This window comes from Ambystoma mexicanum, chromosome 5q (assembly GCF_040938575.1).
Source record: "Ambystoma mexicanum isolate Mex_15411 chromosome 5q, UKY_AmexF1_1, whole genome shotgun sequence".
In the NCBI taxonomy this organism is placed as follows: Eukaryota; Metazoa; Chordata; class Amphibia; order Caudata; family Ambystomatidae; genus Ambystoma; species Ambystoma mexicanum.
Window position 1 is genome coordinate 1201067245 of NC_090933.1, and position 26556 is coordinate 1201093800.

At 44.6% G+C, this 26556-nt stretch overlaps 1 protein-coding gene across 3 annotated transcripts in view; it reads right to left on the bottom strand.

Annotated features, from left to right (window-relative positions):
- Positions 1-26556, bottom strand: part of LOC138497955 (serine/threonine-protein phosphatase 6 regulatory ankyrin repeat subunit B-like) — a 759106-nt gene that overhangs the window by 33172 nt on the left and 699378 nt on the right. For all 3 annotated transcript variants that reach the window (XM_069621713.1, XM_069621714.1, XM_069621712.1), the window contains exon 24: positions 19796-19993. In XM_069621713.1, the coding sequence (XP_069477814.1) occupies positions 19796-19993 (198 nt within the window). The remainder of the gene's footprint in view (positions 1-19795; positions 19994-26556) is intronic.

Below are 26556 nucleotides of genomic sequence, written 5' to 3' on the forward strand. Positions count from 1 at the left end.
AAACACAGTATGTCCCTGGGAGGGTGACATCAGAGAACCTTATCAGACTGCACGCAATCATAAATCAAACGCGAGTATGGGAGGATGGGTGCGCGGTAGTCATGTTAGATGCAATTAAAGCCTTTGATTCGGTTAAGTGGGAGTGGTTGTTCGCCTCCTTGAGAAGTTTCATTATGGGGATGGATTTATTAAATGGTTTTGGATGCTTTACTTTAGCCCAATGGCGAGAGTATGCACAGGCAGGCATCTATCAGAGCGGTTTCCCACCTGGAGAGGAACCAATCAGTCATGCCCTTGGTCCCACATGTTATATATTGGCCTTATAGTCACTAGCAGTATTTTTGCAGAATGAGTTTAGAAACACAGGTTTCCTGGTAGATGGAGTGCACCATGTTGTCTCACTGTACACATACTATATGTTCTTGTACTTACGGAGCCCGGAGGATAATTTGGAATCTTACCTGGACAGGTTGGATAACTTTGCAGGAGTGTCAGCAGAGAAAAATCATGCATATTTCCGTTGTTACGATGGGTGGGAGTGGAGGCCTCATAACTCCCGAATCTAGGGTTACAGTGGTAAATGAACACGTTCAAATATTTAGGAATCAATATATATCATGATACAGTAGTGCCACATCAGGGAAATACGCAGAGGGCAAGAAAGGGCTGGTGAACTCAATTACGTTTTGGGAAATACTGCCCCACTCGGTGATGGGAAGGATTGCCCTGCTGAAAATGATGGTACTTCCATGATTATTATACCACTTCCTAAATGTTCCATACCTTATACCCAGGTCATTTCTTTAAAGAACTGAATACAGTGGTGTCCAGGATGTATCAGGGACTGTTCGAAGTCATATCGGCAGATGTACCCAAAGGGAGGAGTAAATGGGAATTAGATATAGGTAGAGAATTCAGAGAAGCAGAGTGGACTCGGGCATTGACATACCCCAATAAAGATTTGAGAAATGCAAGGTTGAAACTGACCGAGCTATATGTGCATCGTAGGGCCTACATGACACCTAACCTTGTCATTTCTGGGCGCAGAAGACAGGAAGGGCCCAAGACAGAGCTAATATGATACACATGTTTTGGACGTGGTCAGTGATTCAGGGTTCTGGCAGTAGAGGGAAGTGAGACTCTGAAGGGGAGGATTGTCCACTTGTACATGGACTCTAGTCAAGGATTAACCATTCTAGTGTTTAAAAGGTAAGTGAGAAATCTGCAATAAATATGTTGTATCTATTTCTATTAAGTATGCATGACTCAAATATATGACTTTTGCATCACCACCTGATATATGCACCAGGCATTCAAATTAAAATGTAAATTTTGACCACGCAGATAAATCCTCACAGTAGAGCTTATAGACATGGAATACTTAGGTAAATATCAATTGGGCCTCATTACGAGGAAGGCGGTAGAGGGTTAAAGGGGGCCGGTAGAGCTGCCGGCCCCATTAACCCCCTCCCGCCTCATTACGAGGTTCCTCGGGGGTCCCGCGAGCCGACCAGGATGCAAACAACGGGCCTGTCATTCACGGGCCCGTTGTTTGCATCCTCCCCATTCCCATTGAGCCCTAGATGGGGATGTACCGGGTCCGGGTTCCCTGAATGGGGAAATACTGGGCCCTCCAAGGTCAGAATGGCCCGGTATTTCCCCATTCAGGGAACCCGGTACCCGGAATGGGGTTAGCCATGCCGCAAAAAGCGGCATGGTTACCTCCAGGGTCGTAATGAGGCCCATTGTTTCTATAAAGTGACTTTTTCTGAATTTTCTAATTGTCACGCACCCATCCTTTTACTAGGCACATACATAATTCACCATGCACTGATGCATAGTAGGCACTTAGGTTTCTAATACCAACAATGCGGATGGACATTATTCAATTGGAACTAGACACCCTTATTGTTTAAGCCTCAGGTTTTTTTACTTATGAAATTGCTACTTTGAGGAACCCTGTCAAAATGACTTAAATATCTACTAATATATTACCATGATGTCTGCATGAGCAACATATTCCTAATTGAACTAATATTCATGAACAAGGTGAAACAAAATATTGCCTCGATGCGCTGATATCACAGGCAACTGCCTAAACTGCAAAATGTTTTCTTGATTGCACATAACAGTTGTATAAATGTATACAAATGTACTAAATTGCAACACACCTTGACATTGTGCTCAGTGCTCCCAACGCTTCCTAACACCTGCACCTGATGCTTGAAGGTACTGTGAGAGTGTGTCTGTTTGTTGTCTGAGGCCCTATAACTACATATGCCTGCCAATATACTACTCACGCTAGCATGTAAACCCTCTATGTTATTAGTCTGGAATACTATTTAGTGGCTTCTGCACGTTAAGTATCCTGTATGTGAACACGATGTACCCTGCTCACAGCATTGGGCACTGCCATAACATAGTCTGAATAGTCTCTTTGCCTGCTCACCTAGACTACAGTGCCAGTCCCAAAGTGCGATGTGCTCATACTGTTCCCTAGCTGTTTTTGCATATGTACACATTAACTTGCCTACCACTAACAACTAGGTTCGCCATAACGTTTGTTCAGCCTCAGCCCTACCCTTAGACTTCTAACTGTAGCATACGGTGCTGTGCTGCACCACTCTAGTCTGACCTGCCTGAGCTTCAATCTTATTAAGCGTCAGTGTGCTCCCACTACCTCCTTTGCCACCCGGTGTGACTTATCATGCACCTAGGTGTCATGCACTACCATCATGCTCTTTAGGGCCCTCCTTATACTATACCACATTCTGCCCTTCCAGGCAGCCATTGCCACTCAGATACTCACACTTCCCCCACGGCCGTTAATCAATCAGCCATTTGACACCCTGATTCACCAAAGCCCTTTCCACCTGGCCCTGTCTAGTGTGATCCCTACAATGGGCCCTGCGACCACCACCACAGGCCTACACCACAACAACAACTACACCAACCTATATCTCAATGACCCGGCACTCTGGTTGGCACACTTCGCTAGGAAACCTACTCCGAATCAACCTTGCCTCTTATCTCTCAGAAACAAGAGATTAGGCAACAGATTCCGCATACAACCTACCCTCAGTAATATCTCCAAGCGAACACAACACACACCACCATGCTCACCCTCTCCAACCACTATTAGTAAATCCTCTACTACAGAGGCTAAACCGCCTCTCATCAAGAACGCCCCTTATCAACGCCAGATCTCTTCCAGCGCACGCACTAGACATTGCAGACCTCATCACATCCTCTGATCTGGACTTTATTGCCATATCTGAAACTTGGCTACATGACGCATCTGGCCCCTCACTGTCCCTTGCCTTACCAGATGTCTACGGTATCACGCAATGTGACCGCACCTCTCCCCAAGCCAGAGGTGGTGGCGTGGCCATCATCCATAAAAACACTCTTGATCTAAGAGTGTTGACCAACTCCAAACTTGAGTCAGCTGAATTACTATCAGCTAAACTATCACTAACGCCCAATCAAACAGCCACCCTCCACCTTATCTACAGGCCCCCAGGCCCTGAACCATCCTACGTTGGTGAAATATCCACCCTCCTCCTTGACAATACTTAAACTAACTCAAATGATCATCCTGGGCGACTTTAATCTGGGACTTGGTGACCCAAAAGATCCCATTGCACTGGACCTGGAGAATGTTCTAACCAACTTTGGTTTCACCCTGCACATTCAAGAACCTACTCATACTAAAGGCAGGACCCTGCACTGGTTAGCCGGCTCCAACTGCAATATTAATGTCCTTGCCAATACCGCCTGCCTATGGTCCGACCACCACATCATCACCTTTAATATTGAAGCCACCCCCCGTGTCCCGACTCTGATAGCTCCAGCCCTCCCAACTAGAAATAAAAGGGACATAACCAAGGAGAAACTCCTCCCTCTGCTACTACCATCTCTCAAAGCTGCCACTGACTCCTGTAATGATCCCACCGCTCTAGCAGACATCTACAACCGTAGTATGCTCACGGCTATTGACTCTATCGCCCCCATCAAACTCAGGAAAACTAAACCACATGCACACCTTAACTCCTGGTTCACACCACAGTTAAGAGTGCTCCTCAAAGCTAAACGCTGTGCTGAAAATCGTTGGAAAAGTCACCCTTCTGATGTGCATAAAGACGGCCTCTTCCTTGCATCGCTCACCTACAAAGAAGCCATTATCGCTGCCAAAAAAGACTCCCTTAAAACCGTATCCTGCCAGCTGACTCAAACACAAAGGAACTCTTTAAGATCCTAAAACAACTTGAAACTCCAGCCAAACCCCCTGACACCTGCATTAAAGATAGTAAATCGTGCGCCAACATTCAGTCAGCCTTACAGTAAAATCTCTATGCTACATTCCAAAATTAAAGACAAACAAGATAGTCTGAAACTGGACAATTGCCCTACCACCCCTGCATGGGCTCGCTCTCTTGACTCGCCCAACTTTAAACCTTTTGCCTTCTCACCGCTCACTATTGTTGAGGTACAAAACATCATCCTGAGAATCAAACCTTCCAATTGCCAAGGCGATCCATGCCCCGCTCCCATCGTGAAGGAATCTGCCCACGATTTTGCCCCATTCATTACGTCCTTTATCAACTGCTCCTTTAAAACAGGTATTGTCCCTGACAACCATAAGGACGCATGGGTAATCCCATTGCTTTAAAAAACCTTCCTTAGACCCAAGCATACCCACTAACTTCAGACCCATAACCACCGTCCCATTCCTGCTCAAAATCTTAGACCGTGCAGCATACCTGCAGATCCAAGATTACTTGGAATCCAATAATCTTCTAGGCCTTAGGCAATCTGGATTCCGTCCCAGACACAGGACTGAGACGGCCCTAATAGATCTCAAAACACAAATAGAAGTCATGAAGGACAAGGGCAAACTAGCCATGTTACTTCTCCTCGACCTCTCTGCGGCATTCGACCTGGTCAATCACCAAATCTTATGCAGGCACCTCCACTCTGCTGCCCACTTCTCTCTGTCAGCCACGGCCTGGATCAAATCATTTCTGAGTAATAGATCTATGCGGGTCTTTTCTCAGTCCGCAGCTCCAGACCCCTCCCCTATTCTCTGTGGCGTCCCTCAGGGTTCTTGCGTGTCACCTACACTCTATAATGTCTTTACTAAACCTCTCTTTGATGTACTTGACTATCTGGGTGTCTCCTACACCAACTACGCAGACGACACCCAAATACTCATTCCCATTACTGGAGACTACTTAGTTGACACCAAGGCCCTGAACGACGTCTACCTGGTCATCCAAGCCTGGATGGCCCAACACCAGCTATGCCTTAATGACGGCAAGATGGAGCTCCTCATCCTGGGCACTACGCAATGCCTCAGCAAACTTGAGCCGTCCTACCAGTCGTTTATCATTGACGGCAATACCATCCAAGTCACGAAAGGCACAAAAACCTTAGGCTTTTACCTTGACGCCACTCTATCCTTATCCCGACAAACAAATGCAGTCAGATCAGCCTCTGCATACACCTGCAAACTCATCGCAGCTTGCAGGCCATTTCTGACCACTCCAAACAGCGTCACACTAGCCAGAACCCTCATCTTGTCTAAAATTGACTATGGTAGCGCCCTCTACTTAGGAACTAGCCAAGAGAACCTGAATAAATTACAAATCACCCAAAACAACGCTATCAGAGCTGCCTTAAACATCCCTCGAAACCATCACAACTCTGAATCCAGAACCAATCTACAGTGGCTACCCATCAAGCAGAGAATTTCACTGAAATCACTTGCCCTTACGCACAAATGCTTGGCCAACAAGGCCCCCGTACCTCTGCAGTCGGCTATCCCGCCATGCATCTACTCGACCTCAAAGAACCATCCAGACCTACTGTTTATCGATCCCTAGGTTCAAACTTCAAAAAGCGGGGGGCACAAGCTTCCCTGTCCTTGCCTCCAAGCTATGGAATGCCCTCCCTATCAACATCAGATCTGAAGATTCTTTTAACGCATTCAAGTCCAAAACGAAATCATGGCTCTTCAATCAGCATTGAAACATGCTCTGCACACCACAGCCCTACTAGCATCGGCCCACCCATCTCGCCTGCTGTACACTTTGTCTCTATGGGCCTCATTACACGGTAGGCGGTAACCATGGTGCTATTAGCGCCATCGTTGCCACCGGTATTTTACTGTGTCCGCCTTGGTGGATGGTGGAATTACCGCCCTACTCCAAGGTGAGCGGGGGCGGTAATTCCCCATTCACCACGGCACTTCCCCATTCCCATTTTTGCCCTCATAGGGCTCAGTGTGAATGGGGAAGGCGCTAATTACGGTACCGCAAATTGCAGTACCGTAATTAGCACCAAGGTCCCTTTGCGGCACCCTACTTTAACGGCTGGTAAAACCAGCCGTTAAGGTCGGGTCCTGCAAAGGGAACTCGTAGTAAGGCGCTAAGGATTTACCGGTACCAGTGCTCTTACCGGTACCGGTAAACCCTTACCGCCTAACGTGTAATGAGGCCCTATGTCTCATGTAAAATATTTGCCTTGTAAATTATGTATATTGCTACACTCGCTGATTATTATGTATGTATATTTGCCTCGTGCTTAAAATTATGTATGTTTATATGCTCTGTATGCAACTCTGCATAAGTTGCGCCCTGATGCCTCCTGGCCTGATGGTGCGCGTTACAAATAAAACAAACAAACATTACTAATAAGAATGGATGTATTAGGACACTGAGCTTCATTACGGATCTGGCGGTAACCATGCCGGTAAAACCAGCAGTTTACCGCCGGACCCGTTATCAATTATCGGCGCCTGACTTCCCGGTGCCACCAGGGTATTCTGAGTCCGGTGGCCGGGAAGTCAGGCGCCGGTAATTGTGGAATTCCCCTTTCCCATTGAGTCCCAGAGCACTCAATGGGAATGGGGAACACGGAAGCACCGGTGCAGCGTTAATTATGGTGCCGGTGCTTCTGTGAAACTCCGCGGGCGGGTGCCATTCTGCTCGCCAGGTCTGACCTTGGCGTGTGGGACGGCACCCGCCCGCAGAGTCGTACTGTGCCAGTCCGGCACACTGGCCGGAAGACTTACCAGCACCGTTGTTTCCGGACCAGCACAGTCGTAATGAGGCCCAATGATGGAAAATAACTACACCACCTAAATGGCTACCACCATTATACATTTTGAAGTAACAATTTATAAAGAATAGATTGATGTTAAACCAACTATAATTTATACAACAGGCTCTCCTGTGCATAACTTTGTTTTTGAGTGGGTAATGCCTTGATAAAGCCTGCTTAAGGGAGAAACATTTGCAGATCCAGTACCCAAAGACTGTAGATTGACAACTAAAAAAATCTACTTTTAACTCAACTGTTTGGTTTTGAGTTTCTATAATCTTGCTGCAATACACCAAACCAATTTGCTTTTGTATCGCCCTATTCTCAGGTACAACAGGAAAAAATCTCACAAAACTCCATCTGCTACAAAACAACGCCCTCAGAGCAGATTGGGGTCTCAAATGAATGAAACATATTACACAAGCCAGGAAAGATGCTCACTGGCTACCCATTAGATCATGCATCGACTTAAAGGTCCTCACCATTGCCCATCACTGCCCACACAAAACAGCCCCAGCCATACCTCACCCTCAACTACACAAGAAAACATTTACCCATCACCTATGATCCTCCTCTTCCCTGACCCTACAAATCCTTAGATTCAACAAAAAACGTGCTGGCAACGCCAGTTTTGTGGTCACCGCCCCACCCTTTGGAACTTGCTTCCTCCACCTATCAGAAATGAGCCCTCATACCCTACATTCAAAAAGCTCCTAAAGACCTGGCTCTTGAACAAATATGACTAAGACACTTTATCCTACTTGAACTTCACCAGCTGCTGAAGCTTTGCACCATACTGTGACTTATACTCGTACGTCATGTACTTTGTAACTGTACTAGTACCGTGATACCATGGGATCTTGGGCACTGTCAATAAATTAGTAATAAGGAAGAATTCTGTAATCACCTAACAAAATAACTTTGACATCAGTGGATGTTCTCTCCTGGTATGGATCCCCTTTGTCAGTCTGCAAAGACACCAAATGTATCCTTGCAACTCTTCAATGCTGCAGCTTGACACTTCAATCTGTAGTTCCTTGAACAACTAGTCTTCTAAACGGATATAGCAGGTTTTAGTGAAATCATTGAGCCCATCCGGATGGTAGAGAACAGCTTTTTAAAAAGAATATTGGATCCAAACTTTGCGGTGCACCAGGAACTGGGCTACAGGTTTCGTAGTGATCTTATTGCAGCCCAGCATATATTTCATTGGCTCAGAGTTTGTGGGAACAGCAATGCTGTTTTGACTCATGAGCTACTTCTATATCTGGTGCCCACGGACCACTATTTGAAGATTCCCTGGCTCAGGCATGTTAAAGCTACTTTGGTGGGCATGGATGCAGCTCAATATTTCTATATGACAGATGTTATTCCTACCAAGTTTTTAAAGTCAGTGAAAGGCAAGGTACAACAGTATATCCTGGATTAAAGGGAGTCATCGGAGATAATGAGGCCTGCTAATAGGAAGCACATGATTATTGTGGGCCCAGGTCTCCAGATGTATTTGCGGTGGGCACAGAATTCTTTGCAGCGTATCGTTATTACCAGGGCACGTTTTAACTGTATTCAGAGAGCTGTGGTAACGACTTGGTCTAATGGGAATGAGAACCAATCGTGTATCTTTTGTGATGTGCCAAAAGGAGACTTGGCACACTTTTTTACTGTGTTGTCCAGCCTTTACGCCCATTAGAGAGCGCACCCTGAAACCTCTCTTGCAGGGCCATGGTTTTTGTTATTTTGAGCCTGCTCTGTGTTATCTGCTATGGGCGGATTCAGTTTGTTTGGGCTGGGCTATGTTATTTTCAAAGAATGCATTATCTGTGGGGAAAATGTTATTGAAATTTGCCTGAAATGTTTCCTTTTTTGTATTCATTATGTTTTTATGGTCTTATTGTTGCATGTATTTTATTTTTTTGAATTTAAATGATGTTGTTTATGCAGCTGTTTTTACGGGTATGTTTTGAATTCTCGAAATAAACTTTTCAATCACCGTGAAACATACTTCATGATCGATGTGCTCACATTACATGTCAATATTTTGTCACTGTAAAAAGAAACTTTTATGGAGTTTATATTCCTATGCCATTGTTATCACTATAAGAATGCACTCATGTTGGCTTTGCTGAATAATGTCAATATTGTCACAAAAAGAACATACTCATGTTGACTTTGTCCAATAATACCAATATTGCCACCTTAGGAGGACACTCAAGATGACTCTGCCCAATAATGCCAGTATTTCCACTTTAAGTACACCCTCATGTTGGCTTTGTGCAGACATGATGCTATTGCCACTGCTAAAGCCTACTCATAATGGCTGTGCCCAATAATACCACTATTGCCGCTGTATGAACACTTTCATGATGGCTGTGTTTATAATAATGCCAGTATTAACACTGTAAGAACACACTCTCATTGATTCTACTAAATATTGCCAGTATTTTCTGTAACAAATTACTTGCAGATGTTTTGCAATATATGCCAGCCAGGATTGCCATTGAAAAATCACATTGCTGGCATCATCCAAACCTCCCTCCGAGTACTCAACGGTACCTCCATTATGGTCACTTCACCCCTACAAATAAATAGACACACCTGCACACATACACTCAAATAGACATCCACACGCTTACATTCACAGACACACATTCACACAATGCTCAATCAGACACACAAAGAGATTTGTTAAAATATACCGTATCTGACCTTTGCTCACTTTCTCTCTGTACAGAAAACGGAAGCACGTAGGAAAATCCCTTGACATGTCCCACCTCCAGCCAAGCCCACAAGAAAACATGTGCAAAGCATCTAAAAAAGATGGCCTCATGGATTCTTGTGGACTGTGCACCCTTTCTCCCTAAATGCCCCAAACGATGGAGCGATCCTGAGAAGAGGTTAGCCCAGCCGGAAAAGGACTCTAAAGAGCATTGGCAATGGTAAAGGGCATGCAGCGCCAAGAAGAGGCAAGTGTGGCATGGTTTTGCAGAGCTCAGATGGTATAGGGGCTTCTATTAGTTTTTCAATTAGGTTGATTAAAAGTTTAACAACTTTGGAATACTTATTGTGGCGATCTTAATAACTCCTGGTTTGATGAAAATAAAGAACTTTTAAACAAAGATTTAAAGAACCAACCAGTGTCGCAACCAGTGTCGCGAGAAGGTAAAGATCAATGGTGGGAAAGCGAGTTATTTAGCAGAGACTGAAATGCTAAATGGCTGTACTCACGGTGATATACCAGCTGCTGACACCTGGCATCGAGGGACATCTAAGAAAACTCTAGATTAAATCTGGGCATCTAGTAATTGAAGAAATAAAATAGAAAATCTAAAAACGATCGAAATAATGAAAAGTGACCATGATCCACTAGTTGTAACCTGGCAGTGGAACTTTGGCAAAGTCCCATTAAGATATCTGGAAAAAGTGACTATTATGTAAATAGACTTCGGATTCAAGCAAAAGAAATAAAAACATTGGGCCTCATTACGACCCTGGCGGAAGACCATGGTGCTGTTAGCACCATGGTCCATGCCGGTAAATTACCGACTCCGCCATGGAGAAAGGGGGAATTACCACCCCATTACAAGGTTGGCGGGGCGGTAATTCCCCCTTCCTCCATGGCCCTTCCCCATTCCCATTTTTGCCCCATAGGGCTCAATGGGGATGGGGAAGGCGGTAAGTACGGTGCCGCAAATAGCACCAAGGTCCCTTTGCGGGTCCCTACTTTAACGGCTGGTAAAACCAGCCGTAAGGTCGGGTCCCGCAAAGGGACCTTGTAATTAGGCGCTAATGGGTTAACGGCGCCACAGCCTTTTACGACGCTGTTAACCCATTAGCTCCAGGGTCGTAATGAGGCCCATTGACTTCAAATATGTTCACAAACAGAGTTTTACAATCAGATGCTAATTATGCTCTACTGTTGCTGCAATTCAAAGTAAAGCAAGCAAATGGCAAACGCTGCAATGAAGAACATAAGTATTAATTTAGTAAGCTGCTGAATGAAGCAAAAAAAGCCTTGAAGAAGGATGTGAACTTGATAAAAAAAAATTACCCAATCAAATCAGGCACTGAAAATTAAAAAGAGACATCAGCAATATCGGAACTGGAAGAAATTCTTTGAAGTGCTCCGCGATCAAGAAAGTGCAGAAAATATGCTACACCGAATTGCCAAAAATGATAGTCGACAAATATGGCAGATAATAAACAGATAAAACATATATGTTTATTATCAAATGGAGTAAATCCAACGGACTGGATATGTCATTTCTCCAAGGTTTTCGACGCAAGCGGAACAGATGTGTCGCTATTGAAAAAATCAAATAACTCAAGGAATGTAAGTTGGAACGTGGTGGAAACATATGACGATATCGCAAGTGCGATACAAAAATTTAAAAACTCAAGAGCGGCTGGCCCTGACTGCGTATAAAATATAATGCTAAAGTCGAACAAGGCTCAATGGATTCCCTTCACACAATCATTGTATGATAGAATATGTAAAACACAAAGCCTGCCTGATTCATGGAGAGGTGCGGTAGTGGTCCCCATGTTCAAGAAGGGCAATCGTGCCAATCCAACAAACTAACGACCGTTTGCCCTCCTTGACACCATAGGAAAGATCTTTGCAACTTTCTTGCAAGAAAAGTTAACTAAATGGGCAACAAATGCTGGGATTGTGGACAGCCGTCAAACGGGATTCACAAAAGTAGTTGGGGTGGAACTCAATTTGCTTCCCCTGAATATATTAAAGTTGGAGGCCTTGAAGGGAGGGAAAAATTATTCCTCGCCTTCATAGACTTAAAACAAGCTTTCGACTGCATAAATAGACACCTACCATGGGAAAAATTACAGAAATGGGCTTGCCCAAAAGAGTTGTTGTTCCCACTAATAGCTCTATACTCTAACACCTCAATTCGAGTCCATTTCAATGATCAAGGTGATTTAACAGATGAAATACTAACAAAGAAAGGAGTGAAGCAAGGCTGTCCGGTGGCAGCCTTATTGTTCAAATTGTTCATTGCAGACTTGCCAAACGCACTGAAACCAACGAGATGTTTTCCACCACGAATAAATGGTCACAACCTTAGCTATATCATCTATGCAGATGATATTGTACTCGACTCAACCCAAATTGGGCTTCAGAGACTCTTGAATGCGCTCTATGGTTATTTAGAAATAATTAACGTGGAGAAATCCAAAATTATGTCATTTGGCCCGAGGACCCAGAAACGAGATACGACTTTTAAGTGGTTAGTGGGTGGTAAACAGCTGGAAGAGACATCCAGTATATGTTATTTGGGAGTGCTATTGAACACCTCGATTCTCTGGATCCAGGATCTGTCCTCACGAATGCGGATGTTCGCACCACAAGGTGCCAAATTACATGCTGCTTATGGGAAATTTTCATTAATTCCAATACGATCGTTCTACTTACGAAAAGTGGTGCCTTCGATAGCCTTTAGAAGTGAGGCAGGCTGGAACATCAATGCAAAGATATGGTCACAATTTGAGGGGCACTTTTGGCGGAAGGTGCTGAGACTGCCGAAAAGTGTATCAAGGACTGCAATCCGTGTTGAGCTAGGAATCTAATCACTGTATGGACCAGCACTGTGGAAATCGGTCATGGCATGGCGAAAAATGCGACTAACAATAACTTTGACACCATCCTAAAAACAGAACAAAATTAAAAGGTGCCAGAATTGACAGCAAGCTGGGAGCATAAATTGCTAAATATTTTTAATGAAGCTGATGTCGCAACAGAGGCAGTACTAGCAACACCTCAAATAGCAAAGAAAAAACTGAGGGCATGGAATTGGATAATAAACATCGAAAGACGTAACTAAATGGTGACTACATTGGATACCGGCCACATTTCGTATGGACTAGATGTGATCCGGATATATTTGACAAATTTGACAACATTTCCATCCCGGTACCACAGAGACCAGTTCATACGATTACGATTAAACCTTTATAATACCAACAAAATAAGGGTTTTGAAACACAACGAGAAAATGCTAAACATTCAATGCAGACACTGTGAAAATGCTGTCGACTCAGTAAAACATTTAGTTGTAAATGTGGGAAAATAACATCGCATCTATCCACACATCTGCAGAAATATGCCCCTGCAAACGAAAACATGGATGAATGGTGGCTCTTTCTAGTAAATTGACAAAATGTGCTTGCAATGTATTCATTAATTTTATGGACGCAATTCTCGTGGAGAATGGAAGTTGCTTGACGTGATGGGGAGTGGAATAGCTATGGAGAGTTTCTTATAAACTGTACTTACTAGTAGTGAAATTGAGATGAAATGTGTTGTTTTTTGTAAAAACTAAAGCTATAATAAAAAAATGTAATTCTTTTTTTTTCATTAGGTGGATTTTGGTATATGTGCAATAGCAGGGCAGAAAACATTGTGGGGCTGATTCATTGTGGGCTGATTCATTGTGGGGCTGATTCATGGAATTATTTGCGCCGAAAAATGGGGATTTGTGCGCCATTCTGCTGTTTAATCGCCTGTGTCTGGTTCTAAAGTAAGTCACACAGTTTTTACTTGCACTAGCGCAATAAGTCAGTGGTCAGGCCCCTTGACATTATTAGTGTAGGGACTGCACATCTCATTCTAAGGTACAGTGTCAGCCAGTACATAATCGGAATTAGAGCTCATCTCCACCCATTCAGGATAAGCCATTACTCCTTCTATCATTTTGGCTGTGCCAAAACCTGCTAGTATTTCCACATTAAGAACACACTTGTCATGGCTGTAGATCATAGTACCAGTATTTCCACTGTAAAAGCACATCGGTGCTGGCATAATGCACATATTGCCACTGTAGGAATATTCTTGTGTAGGCTTTGTGCAATAATGCCACTACCCTCACTGTAGGAGCACACCCATGAGTGTTCTACATAATAATGCCAGTATTGCAACTGTAGAAACACACTCATGTTGCCTTTGCCCATTAATAACAGTATTGTCACTGTAAGAACATACTGTTATACTGTGGCTTTGGTCAATAGTGCTATTGTAAGAACCCCCCCCCCCCACCCATTATGGCTTTGCCAAATGATGGAAGTATTGTGACTGTAAGCACAAACTCATGTTTGCTGTACACAATGATGCCATTATTCTCATCGTATAATATGCAATGAGGTCCCTGCCTTTCTCCTGGGGTACTAGATGGGGTGGTGACAGGAGCCAGGTGCCACCACCTCCGCCATGATCCTAGTCCCATATGTGATATATGAGGATCCTCTAAACCACCCCAGCAAGCCCCAGCTTTGTGCAGAGGAAGAGGACTGTCATAGGGTACTTGCTCACCCGAAGCCAGTGCTTTTAAGTGATGCCACAAAGGATCATTTCTCTATCTCTTCAAACATGCATGCATGTTGACATGGTTTCCCTAATCTATCCCTGAGACATGGGTCCTTTGTGAGACTTATTTTTAATAAAGAATTACATATACCTGATTTAGCAGCATACAGGGGAGATAGAACACAGCATCCACCCCTTTTGCCACTCCTACCATACTGTCTCTGTGCAACTAGCACATCTACCAGTTCAGCTCAATTTACTATATGTGATGCTTAGAACACCTCAGGTCTTCGGTGCGAGTAAACATGACTTTCTGCAGCTGATTATGTTGTGCCTAGGATCTATGCCTCATGAGTATCCGTGCCTCTGTTGTCTTCTATTTCTTCCTGATGGGTGTTAGCTCTACATTGGTACCTTCAATGAATGCCCTATTAGTGCAACCTATTAATGTTTATCTTTGATTCGTGAATAAGTGAGAGATAGAGAGAGAGAGAGAGAGAGAGAGAGTGTGTGTGTGTGTGTTTGTGTGTGTGTGTGCGCGCCTTTGATTGATCGTCACAAAAATGGCTGGAGCAAAGGCTGCGTCAGCAACACAATGGCTGAAGATTGGGTCTTTGTGTGAGTCGGTAGGGGCAGGGGCATAAGAGGCCATCCGTCTGCAGGCTGGTGCTTCTATCTGGGCTACTCTAACTCCACGTATTTTTTTTGCCTACCCACATCAACAGGTTTCAGTTAATTACGACTGTAGTGTGATTTTCTCTGGCCTAAAAGACGGTCCTTTCAAGCACTGGACCACTCCACTTCCTGTCTTCCGGGAAAGCCTTACACAGGGAAGAAAAAGGTTTATCCTGAGGCAGAGCCCACATGGTCTGCTTTAGGTATAACTCAGTCCCAAGCAGTGAACGCACAGGAGGCCCTGAAGGTCACTAGAAACCAGGCTGACAATAAAATGACACCACATGGGTTTGGCCAGTATAAGTGGGAATTCTCACAGGTCACTGTGTCATAATTAGACATGGTGTATATTTAGATATTCATCTGCCAGCAGATTCTAGGAATCCACAATTATATTTTTAAATTTAGGATCATAATTGCCAATGGTTAAAGGCTGGTGGTGCCAGCTGGAGATGTGTACTCCATTAGTCTTTTGGCCTGAATGCATCTGTAACTTTGTACTGAGATGTTGCCAGTGGTTTGTGTCTATTTGACCTAAAACATTTGGTCTAATCACATTTGATCGAATTTATTTCACCTTTTATTTCGGTCTAAAATGTGGGGGGAGAACCCCTGCAGCTCCCCCACTTGCCCTCAACCTAATCTATACCCTTACCCACGCCCATATATATATTTAACAAAATTTGACAGAAAAAAAAGTCCACAAAATTCGATCAAATGTTTTAGGTCAAATGTTTCTAGGTCAATTATTCCGTTGTGCCAGTTGCTGGGAGGTTACAGAGGACATGCACAGCAGAATTACATCTTTGAATTATGTTTTTTTTCAGAATTGAGAGACAGATCTACCTGCATCATTTTATTAATAAAATCAAAAAGGCTCAGAATATTCCCCCTCACAGATGTCATTCTGTCTCAGGCACTGGCCTCAAATGGATCCCTGTCTTGTTACAGGAGAGAATTACCACAGCCAGATCTGATCCCTTGCTGCCCATTACCTTCACATATGATTTCCCGCAAGGTTAACTATTTTTCCATGGCATGTTCAACTGTTTCATGGTACCTGCCACTCCCACCTGCAGAAACTTAGAAATAGCCACCCGTTTATTAACATACACAGTGTGCAAAGCCATGGCATTGTCAAGCTAGAATTACTGTAAGAGCATGTATTTGGCTGTTCTAAAGCACCTAATCCACCTCTTGCACCTCCTTTGGCATAAAGCAGCTGGAATTCTCTTGAGGATGAAACACAGAGACCACCTCACCACAGCTCTCAAGGCTCTGCACTGGCTTCCCTTGAAAGAAAGACTATTCTTGTAATCTCTATGTGTGATACATATGACATTGGAGGAGGGACAGCACCTCCCAGCTGTTAGGCAGAATTGCAGGCCATACCATCTGGGACCACTACATACAATTAGGACTACAGGTGTAAGCCAAACCAACCTTTCGTATAAGTCTGCACCACACAGTTTTTGGTAGCGAGCTGAGCAGCCAGGCTTATCTCAAGAGGGAATGTGAGCAGTACAAGTAGTTACACAGAGGACTTTTAATCACAGTGGTTTAGGTAAACACTTATATTCAAGGTTTCTTGGTAAAAACACTTAGTAATGTATTACACAATAATTTAGAAAACATTTCACTAGAAGGCAAATTAGTAATATAAACAAATACACTTCAATACGAAACTGTAAGCTTTTGAGGCAGTTTGAGCTCCCCTGAAATAGGAGCAACATGGCAGTTCAATTACTTAGCAGTGATCATTAAGGACAAAAGTAAGTAGAATAGATCACATATACTTTCTAGGCAGTGCAAATAGTTCCAGTTCTCCAGAGGAGTTCAATTCAAGTCAATAGGCCAGGCCAAAGACAATAGGCTAGGGTTCTGGATAGGGAAGAGCCGTTCTGGTATCAAACGGTTAAGTCTTTGCGACAGTTTTTAGAAGTGGGTTAGGTGAAAAAGGATCATACGATGGGACACAAGCTGATTATGCCTGTAGATTGGGAAAGTTTCATAAACTTTCACCGCGAGAGTGGCGTTCTCTCAATCGGGTTGGCACAGTACCTTTTGTATGAAGAAACAAATGCTGCTGAAGTCGAGGCTCCTGGCAGGTCCTGCAGATCTCGCTTTTCCTGAGCCTCAGTCGTGGGAACAAGAAGGAGGATGTCAGGGGATTCGTGCACTGCACGGGATCGTCGAAGAAAGCAAACAAAATTGAGTCACTTCAGTTCCAGTAGCTGTAGATTCAAGAACACAAACTGGTGTCCCTCTCCCTGGTTAATCCTGGTTAATCCTAACCAGCCTTGAGAATGGTATCCAGGTATCTTATACCAACTCAAAGGAAGAAGCCGTCCTGGAAGGATCTTCTCTGTACAATGGAGTTTGGCAATTCGGACCTGCAGCAGGGCTTCACCGGGCAAACCAACGGTCCAGGAGTTGCAGCAGCCGTCCTCTTCCAGCTCGCCTTCGGTTCTTTCGTTCCAGTGGTCGACTCTGCTTTCCATCCCTTGCCTTTTAAACAGTTTTTTCCCATTCATTCCAGTTTAGCTGTCACTCCTTGCTGGACAGTCAGCCAGCCAATCACGCTAGAGTGCATTTGGATCTCCTAGGAGACTAAGCACAGGGAGTTTCCGGCACCTCTCTCACTTCCTGCCCACCCCAGACACTCAGACGTCCGAGGCGGTCTTCAGTCCTGAAGCCCGCCAAAGGCACACGAACAAAGGGACCAAACCTGGTTTGGCGCGCAGAGACAGGACCTTTCCAGAAAGAAACAGCTAAAAAAGAAGACCAGGACCCGTTTAAAGATAGGGGCTTAAGGCACCATCTTGAAAAACATGGCTCCCGTGATTTTTAGCTACCGGTGTTCGCGGTCGGGGAAAATCCTGGTAGTTCGTTGTAAAACCACTGCCAACAGCCTTTTCAAGAGGAAAGGGTAGCATTTGACTGCTACATGAGTATTTAGACATAGGGGATACTATGTAACCCCTCCAGCACTCCATTGTAAGATGGGGTGTGCTGGGTCTAAGAATTTGGAAAGACTAGTAAAGTCAATTTCACTTTACATTCTCTGGGAAACAGTAGTTTATACCAGAGAAGGTATTTAAACCTTTGTGAAGCCTAGAAAGACATCCCTGTGTCACTGCACTGAGGGTGCTGTGTAACACACATGAAAAGATGCCTATGGCGTATCTTAAAACTTCAAAGTAAAGGAACACAAATGTAAAACACACATCAAAATACATGAAAGAGTGGGAAAAAAGGCTCACACTCTTTCCAGGTAAAAAAAATCAAGTCTAGCAAAGTTGGTGGGGGTCTCTAGGGTGAAGGGAATTAGCACATTCATGAGAATTCTCTCTAACACCACCTCAACCTCTACATCAAGGGAACTGAGATGGACCACAGCCAGGAGGATGTCTGTGTCAGCCTTCAGAAATAAAGAGCCTTAGCGTGCTGTCCAGCAGCTATAGCGGTGCTTCTCTTTTAAGTATAAACATCAGGAAGGAGGAAAACCACATCACATTGAGAAAACCCCTCCAGACTGGTCTAACCTACTGACTGCTGATTCCTTTAAATGAACTGATGGGCTTCTATGACATCATAAGGCCGGCCGCAGCTGATTGTTATAATCCCCTTCTATGCAACACATGTAAGGCACTGGGCTCCTCGAAATCACTCCCATTAGACATGTGCTTACGTTTGTATATCGCACCCTTACTGATCAACAACTGTCTACCTTATTATGATTCTTCTGTGTTCCCTCCTTCCTGCACTTACACTCGTGCCAATGCCCAATATCTACAAAATATGTTTTATTTCTACCCCTCAGATGTCTTTGTATAGCCCTCTTCATCCCTTTTGATGGTGCCACAAAGCAGTCATCACATTGCAGCTGTCAGCATACAAACCAACAATAAATAAATAAAATAAATACAATTTTATTATCTGGAGAAGGTGTGCCTTTTATCGGAACAATGGTCCACTGGGTTGGCCAAACCATAGATTTTTTTTCAATTTAACACCTTAAATAAGATTTTGGTTGTTTGCATGGGTTATCCATAGCATGTATGACTAAAACTCTTAAGTGCCATAAAGACGAGTATACACCCTAATAAAGTAGGATGGCGTTGCCCTTAGGTCATACATCAAAACATTGGGTGCCACACGCGAGACCCCAAAACATCACAGAAAATGTTATCTTCCCCATTGGCAACAGGGTGTCCTGAGACCAGACCTCCCATAGGGTTTACAGAGAACTCCATTCATATTAAATTGAGGAGAGCCCCTTTCTCTGTAACTTCAATATTGTTGTGTTTGTTCAACATTGGTAAATCTTTTATAAGCTGAGTGTGTTTGTGTTTTGTTTTTTTAACTTCTATAAGCTCTTAAATAGTGATTAGTTCCTGAATGGGAACTGGGTCCTGATACATGTCCCAGGACAATACAATAGCACATTTCAACTGCTCTTTGAGCCTCCTTGGGCTAAGGAAAAACATAGAGGAGCCCTGTTGAGTTCACAGGTATACACTCTGGCTGCGGGTATGGGATACCACTATCCACTTGCTTAAGCTACAAAGAAATGAGCACCCCAGGTGAGGTCCATCAGCTAGGTACTTCATCATGTTTAACCATGAAGGGACATGACAGACTTCCCTTTTAAGCTTAAATCATTGAATGATTGACAATCAATCAATGCATTTTACACACCTTATCAATAACATTGATCTCAGCTCCTTGCCCCAGAAGAGCTCTCATCATATCAATGTGGCCATTGGCTGCAGCCAGGTGAAGGCAGGTCCGGCCCCTTTTGTCCTTCAGGTGCAACTGAGAAGTTGATTTGCTCAGAAGGAGTCCGACCACAGGAGTATGGCCATTTTGTGCTGCAAGGTGCAGAGGAGTAGACCCCTAAAGGAAACACAAAATGGCTGCTAATTACAAAGTGGCACAATCGCGGTTCAATACTTTTCAATAAAATACTATTTTGAACATATGTACACATATTTTATTTTATACATTAAATGCATGTCATGCATGCCACCCCTGACACTGTAATCTGTGCAGCCACATCATTGGCCATTGCATTCCAAAACTGTGTGTGCCTAGGAATATACTACAAATAAATCCTTGAAGTGTATGACACTGTGTTATTCTACTCATTGTAGGAGTCCTAGAAAGGTGAGCGTGCCTTAAAGTGCGTGCACTATTTGTTATGTTGTTATGTCGCTAAGCAGAAGTATATGCAAGGTGCAAATGATTCGACATCCTGGGCTGCTGAAAAAGTAGCCTCCAAGCTAATGTTTCAATGTGGGCTTCAGGCAGCCAGCTCTATGTTAATCTCAGGTGAGGATGTTTGAGGTATGAGATTAGTCCTAACTAGGTGCTGTTTTAGCTGAGGGGTCCAAAACAATTCACAGCTAAAGTGCAGGTTCACTCATTTGCTTGGGCGTGACAGAACGGTCAAGAGATTGGGTCACCCTGAGCCCAATGGGTGGGGTTCTGGAATAAGAGTGATGGGGCCAGCTTCCCCTATGACCGTCGACTTCAGTCTATGCCTCTCTTCCCCAGGTGGTCAAGTGCCAGACTCTTTCTCTGTCATTGGACCCTGGGATTAATGCGCTTCTTTCCTCCCTTTTGCTTTGCAGGCCAATCTCACTGGCTTCCAGGTCTGTAGTCGTAGGCTGGCATCTTTCCACCACTTAATGAATCGACACAGCATCAAGGTTTTGCGGGCATTGCTCATTCTCCTCTATGCTTTCCTCTCCTCTTACCCTCTTTCCTCCTCTGCTTTCTTCTTCCCATTCCCTCCTCACTAATCTCTCACCTCCGCCATGTTCTGCCACGTAGCCAATTCATCCTCAACCTTCCACCTCTCCATCCTATCCTCCTGCGGTGCAATCTTCTTTCTTCACTCTCCCACCTGCACTCTTCTCTCACTCGTGACCTCATCTCCCTCCTTGTGTGCTCCCGTCTCTTCAGCCTCCTCCTCTGTTGTCTCTCCTAGCTTTCCTTTGCCCCCCTAATCCTGTTCTTACTTCCGCTACTCGACTTTCTGCCGCTTCTACTTTTTCGCTCTCTAATATTCCTGTTCCTTTAGTTCCCTCCTTTGTTTTCCTCCTCTGTTTCTCATTTTCTCAGCCTATTCTCCTTGCTGCACTACCATGATGCGAAGCACCTTGCTCTCTGTATTGCTAATTCCAACACAGCTCTATATCATTCCATCGCTGCTGATTATTGGGTGAAAAAACTCATTGAAATGTTGCTTTTTATTTTGGGGGGGTTCCCTCCCAACCCTTCCCTTCCCAGCTATATGCTACCTGTTCCGCGCATCCGCCTACTCCTTATATCCCTTTACTCATCCCCCCGCCCATATTTTTTGATTTGTTTGCTCAGCCAAAAATCGACAGCAAAAAACTACACGAAAAAAAACCTGGCAATGAATGAACGTCGTGCCCTCCTTTCAGCATTTTCCACCCCCTTCTATTCTCACATGGGGCCAGGCCAGTGGAGTCTAATTGCTCAAGAAGGTATAGATGTGAGTACTATGGGAGTTAGCATGTTGATTGGCTGTCAAATATGTGAGATACAAATCTGGCAGGTGATAGCACACTGCTCCGCGACTCTGCCAGACGATATTACTTTATATCCGGCCACCATCTTGGATTCATTCTCTGGATTGGACTGAGCTGTTTCATAATCCAGAACAGGCTCATGGTTCTGACACTCCTCGGACCATTCCAGTGGATCTGCATGAAGTTGTTGGCAGCCTGGCAAGTACTTGTTCACAAACTCAAGCACCCCAATTCCTTGGATGATGTTCGCAGAAACCTGCTGTAGCGCCTCTGTTGTCCATGTTGTCCGTAGTCCTAGCTCGGTTCGTCTCTTGGCAATGGTTTCCTAGGTTGCCGAGAGGTTAGGGCCAATAGACGTAGGCAGACAGATGAGCCTTGGATGGACTGGGCAGCCTACTGGATCACCCAAATAGGTCCACTGGGGCTGGCATCTTGGAGTGGGTGGTATGTCCTGGCCTCTTCGGACTCTCCTGTGCCATTCTCTAGCCTTAAGCATGGGACTTCATCCAGGATGCATGGACTCCTTTCTGCCTCTCCACAAAAACCAGCACCTACAGGAGACCTTAGAGATGTGTGTAGGGTCATTGCCGATTGACCAGCCAATTTCCCAGAAAGGACTGTTTACCCACACACGTGTGTGTGGGATTCCTCCTCTCCATGCAAGTTTCCTTGGTTTTGTGAATGGGTGTATTTTCTGTATACCCATCTGAAGAAGATCCTGAGTTTCAATGCCGTTTTACACCGAAACATATCAAAAATCGCAAAGGCCGCCCGACATGGGCAGGCATGGTGAATGGAATTTACATCGGTCCCTAAGAATTCTGACTGGATTTTATAGGTGCATCAAACTGGTGGAATTCATAGCAGATACCACAGCCTCTCCACATGAAAATGTAAAGTGGGTAGAGATGCAGGCAGACACTATGCACAGGGCAGCTGGGGTGGGTTGGCCGATACAGAACATATGCACTACCCCAACTCCAAGCGCGACAAATTGAATGTTTCGTAATTAATGGGCATAGACCGTATCTGTGCCAGTAAAAGTGTTACCCCCCCAGACCCACATAAAAATATCCCCTTAGTTTCATTGAAGCTATGCTAATTTGTGGACTGGGAGTGGGGTAGATGCATTTGAGGCCTATTCTGCATATCACAGGGATGAAGAGCAGTGGACCAACTGGGGTCTGGAAGATGAAATATTGCCCCCAGTAAATCACCTCTTGCATGCATTAGTGCAAGGGTAGAGGGATCTAAGCCTTGGAAAACTGATTAGAACCAGTGCAATGTTGCGAAAGCCTATGGTGGGGGTGTACTCAGGGCACAGGGCTGGTTTTCCAGATCATGTCATAAATAGCTTCAGGTCAACTTAAGGTCCCATATAACAATATGATTGCATCACCTGCATGGCTCCAATGCAGTCCTGGGGCACTTTCAGGGATGCAAGAGATCACTCTATGCCGATAGACTTCTCCAAGCAGGCCTGACACAGCCTTGCAGATGAATGGTCCATTCTTCCACTAATGGATTTACTTATTCTTGGGACACCATTCCAGGCTACTATCATCCCTTGACCTCCAAGCCAACCCCAGGGTTTATTCAACTTTATATCGGCCTATCCAGGAGACCTGATAGTCTCACGACTTCTTTCCGTGCATCGCGTCAGGGTTTGCAAAACCTTACCTTCCTTAACAGCAATTGCATTGACCTATGAGACATGGTAAGAACCCTCTTGCCTTGATAAAGACCCAGGAGGGTTGAAACACGTGTCGGCTGGAAATAGAATTAAAGAACTGTGATCTTTAATGCAACTAGTTATGGTTGAATTCCTTGATACTAAGTTAATTTTACATGTACAACTATTTGCTCAGAGTGGTTGTGAAAAAGGTTCTTGCGCCCAACCCCCTTCTCTTCTGTAAACCCAATTTGGGATGGAAGGACACCGCCTCTCTTGAACCTGCTCACACGCAGAAGGCACTTTCTACATTCATTTACTGATCAGCACAGCGGTCTTCATATGCTAGTGCCCTACTTGGCCTTTACACTATCAGGCATGCATTGATAAGGCTGTCTCTGGTAGTTTGTTTATTGTGCGCGCTGCTGGGGTTTAACACAGGAGAGCAAGAATATATCTGCATGTTGTTGCTTATTTTACATGCATTTTATTACATGGGGCCTCACTATAAGTGTGCCGGTCCCGTAACAACAGTGCCGGTAAGCCTACAAGCACTGTTATTTCTGGACGGCACACTACAAGTTTGCCTGCCGGAGCTGCTGTGCCCAGCAGGGCAGACCCTGGAGAACATAGCGGCCATGGTAGGCAAGCCGCCACGGAAGCACCAGCACCGTTATTAACGTTGCTGGTGCTTCCGTGGTCCTCACTCCTATGGAGCCCTATGCGACTGGATGGGAATAGGGATTTACAGAATGAATGGTGCCTGACTTTGCGGCCGCCAGGGTTGTATTACCCCGGTGTTACTGGGAAGTCAGGCGCTGGTAATTATTTACTGGTCTAGCGGCAACCCACTGGTATCACCGGCAGGGTCACCGCCGTACCCGTAATGAGGCCCATTGTTTACATTTTGCAACACATTACAAGTGTCACTTTAGTGTTTTTGGCATTTTCTATGGCTAAGGAGAATTTAGCATGCAGCACGTACCTTGTTCCTCATTTTTGGGAGAATACATTTATACCACTTTTTTCGTGTAAATACTAATGTTATTCTTTGAGCATTGAGATTAATTACACTTTAAGGGAATAACAATTCAGAATGGCCCAGAATCACCAATTTTTAGAAATGTTCATGTTTTCGCGCGCTTCCCTGGTTTATGGCACTCATAAAGCCACGCGCATGCAAAGATGCTGCCTAATGTTTAATTGATGGAGTCAAATGGCTTCTACAACTGATGCTTTTCTGAGTTCATTGATAATTAATGCGGCCATAGTGAGGGCATGAAGGATTACACTCCTCTGCAGCAGTGTTCCAAAGGATCCAAGAACACATCGGCCAACTGTCCTGTAGAGGTGACCTTCAACAAGGCATTGTTAATATGACATTGCAATGGCTAAATTGCTGGAAACACTGTTGGTTGAAAAAGGCCCCACGATGGCCAAGATGATCCCTCAGCCATTGGAAAGACAACCACATGTTTTAAATGGATTCTTGGGTCATAGAAATGTCGGAACAGGCAATGATGGAGAGAGCGTATAGCCTGTCATTCAGAAGACATCTAATGAAATAGGGGGTCACATCCTGTAGCTCTATGGATAGTACAGCAAAAGGACTGGCTCGACTCACTGAGATTAGCCTTGTGTCAGATCTAGATGGATTTGTGGAGTATAGCATGCATCACATCTAGATATAATTGTGTAGATTAGCCTTGTGTCACATCTAGATAGAATTGTGGAGATCGGCCTTGGGTCACATCTAGATAGACTTGTGGAGATAAGCCTTGTGTCACATTGAGATAGAGTTGTGGAGATTAGCCTTGTGCCACATTTCGAGAGAATTATGGAGATTAGCAAGCGTCACATCTATATAGAAGTGTGGAAATTAGCCTTGTGCCACATCTCGACAGAATTGTGGAGATTAGCCTTGTGTACCATCTAAAGAGAAATGTGGAGATTAGCATGTGTCACATCTAGATACAATTGTGGAGATTATCCTTGTGCCACATCTAGATAGAATTGTGGAACTGTGCCTTGTATTACATATAGATAGTATTATAGGGATTAGCCTTGTGTCACATCTAGATAGAATTGTGGAGATTAGCCTTGTGTCACATTTAGATAGAATTGTGGAAATGTGCCTTGTGTCACATCGAGACAGAATTGTAGAGATTAGCATGCATCAAGATAGTGATGCCACTAACCAACCCAATGAAAAAGACTCACCTCTCTGCATACATCTCTCAAACTCTGAGCTAAACACAACCATACCTCTACAGCAAAACAAACTGCTTGCACATCATTACACTGCAATAGCAAAACAAAGACTCGATTACTGCAATGCCCTTCTTGTTGGAACATCAGGAGAAAACATAGCGAAGTTACAGATTGCTCAAAATAATGCCATTAGGACCGCCACAGGTCTCTCACGCAGAGACCACATCTCAGGACTCAGGAGACAGGTCCACTGGCTTCCAATTAAGCAGCAAATCATCTTCAAGACCTTGGCCCTTACCCACAAGTGCCTCGATCAACTCGCCCCTCCCTACCTGGCCCAGAGGATCACCAAACCTCTCTCCTCCAGGCCTGCTAGAACACCATACACTAACCTGATCACCAACCCCAAAACCCACAAAACGCGTGCCGGTGGGAGTAGCTTCCCCACTAAGGCTGCATACAACTGGAACGCCCTATCCCCACACATCAGGAGCATTGACTCTCACACAGCCTTCCGTAAAGCGATCAAAACCAGGCTCTTTGTTTCAATATATTGTGCTAACCTGATTTGACCACTGCTGCACCTGTAACCATGCAGCATGTCACTCCTATGTTGTAGAAACCTTTATTATGTTCAAGAACCCTCCATGGGCGAAACTCATGTAACCCATAATCAAGCCTTCTTAAGCTCATTTTAGCGCCTCAATGCCCGTGGGCTGCAGTGCGCTTTACAAATCTAAATAAATAAATAAAAAACATAACTTCCCACAGGTCAGCAGGAGGTGCATCCGATGTATTGCCAGAGGATTTTTTGCACATAATCCAGTGCGAAACGTACTCTGTCCTATAGATGGAGTGCGAAAGGGGACGGGCTGTCCCGGGCCAGCAAAGGAGAAGGTGAGGTAAGCGGGGAACGGGGAGTGGTGAGCTGTAGGTTGGGGAAGTGAGTGTACAGGAGAGTGAAGTGGGAGCAGGGAGAGCGTGGAGGTGAAAGGGGCAGAGGTAGGGTGTGCACC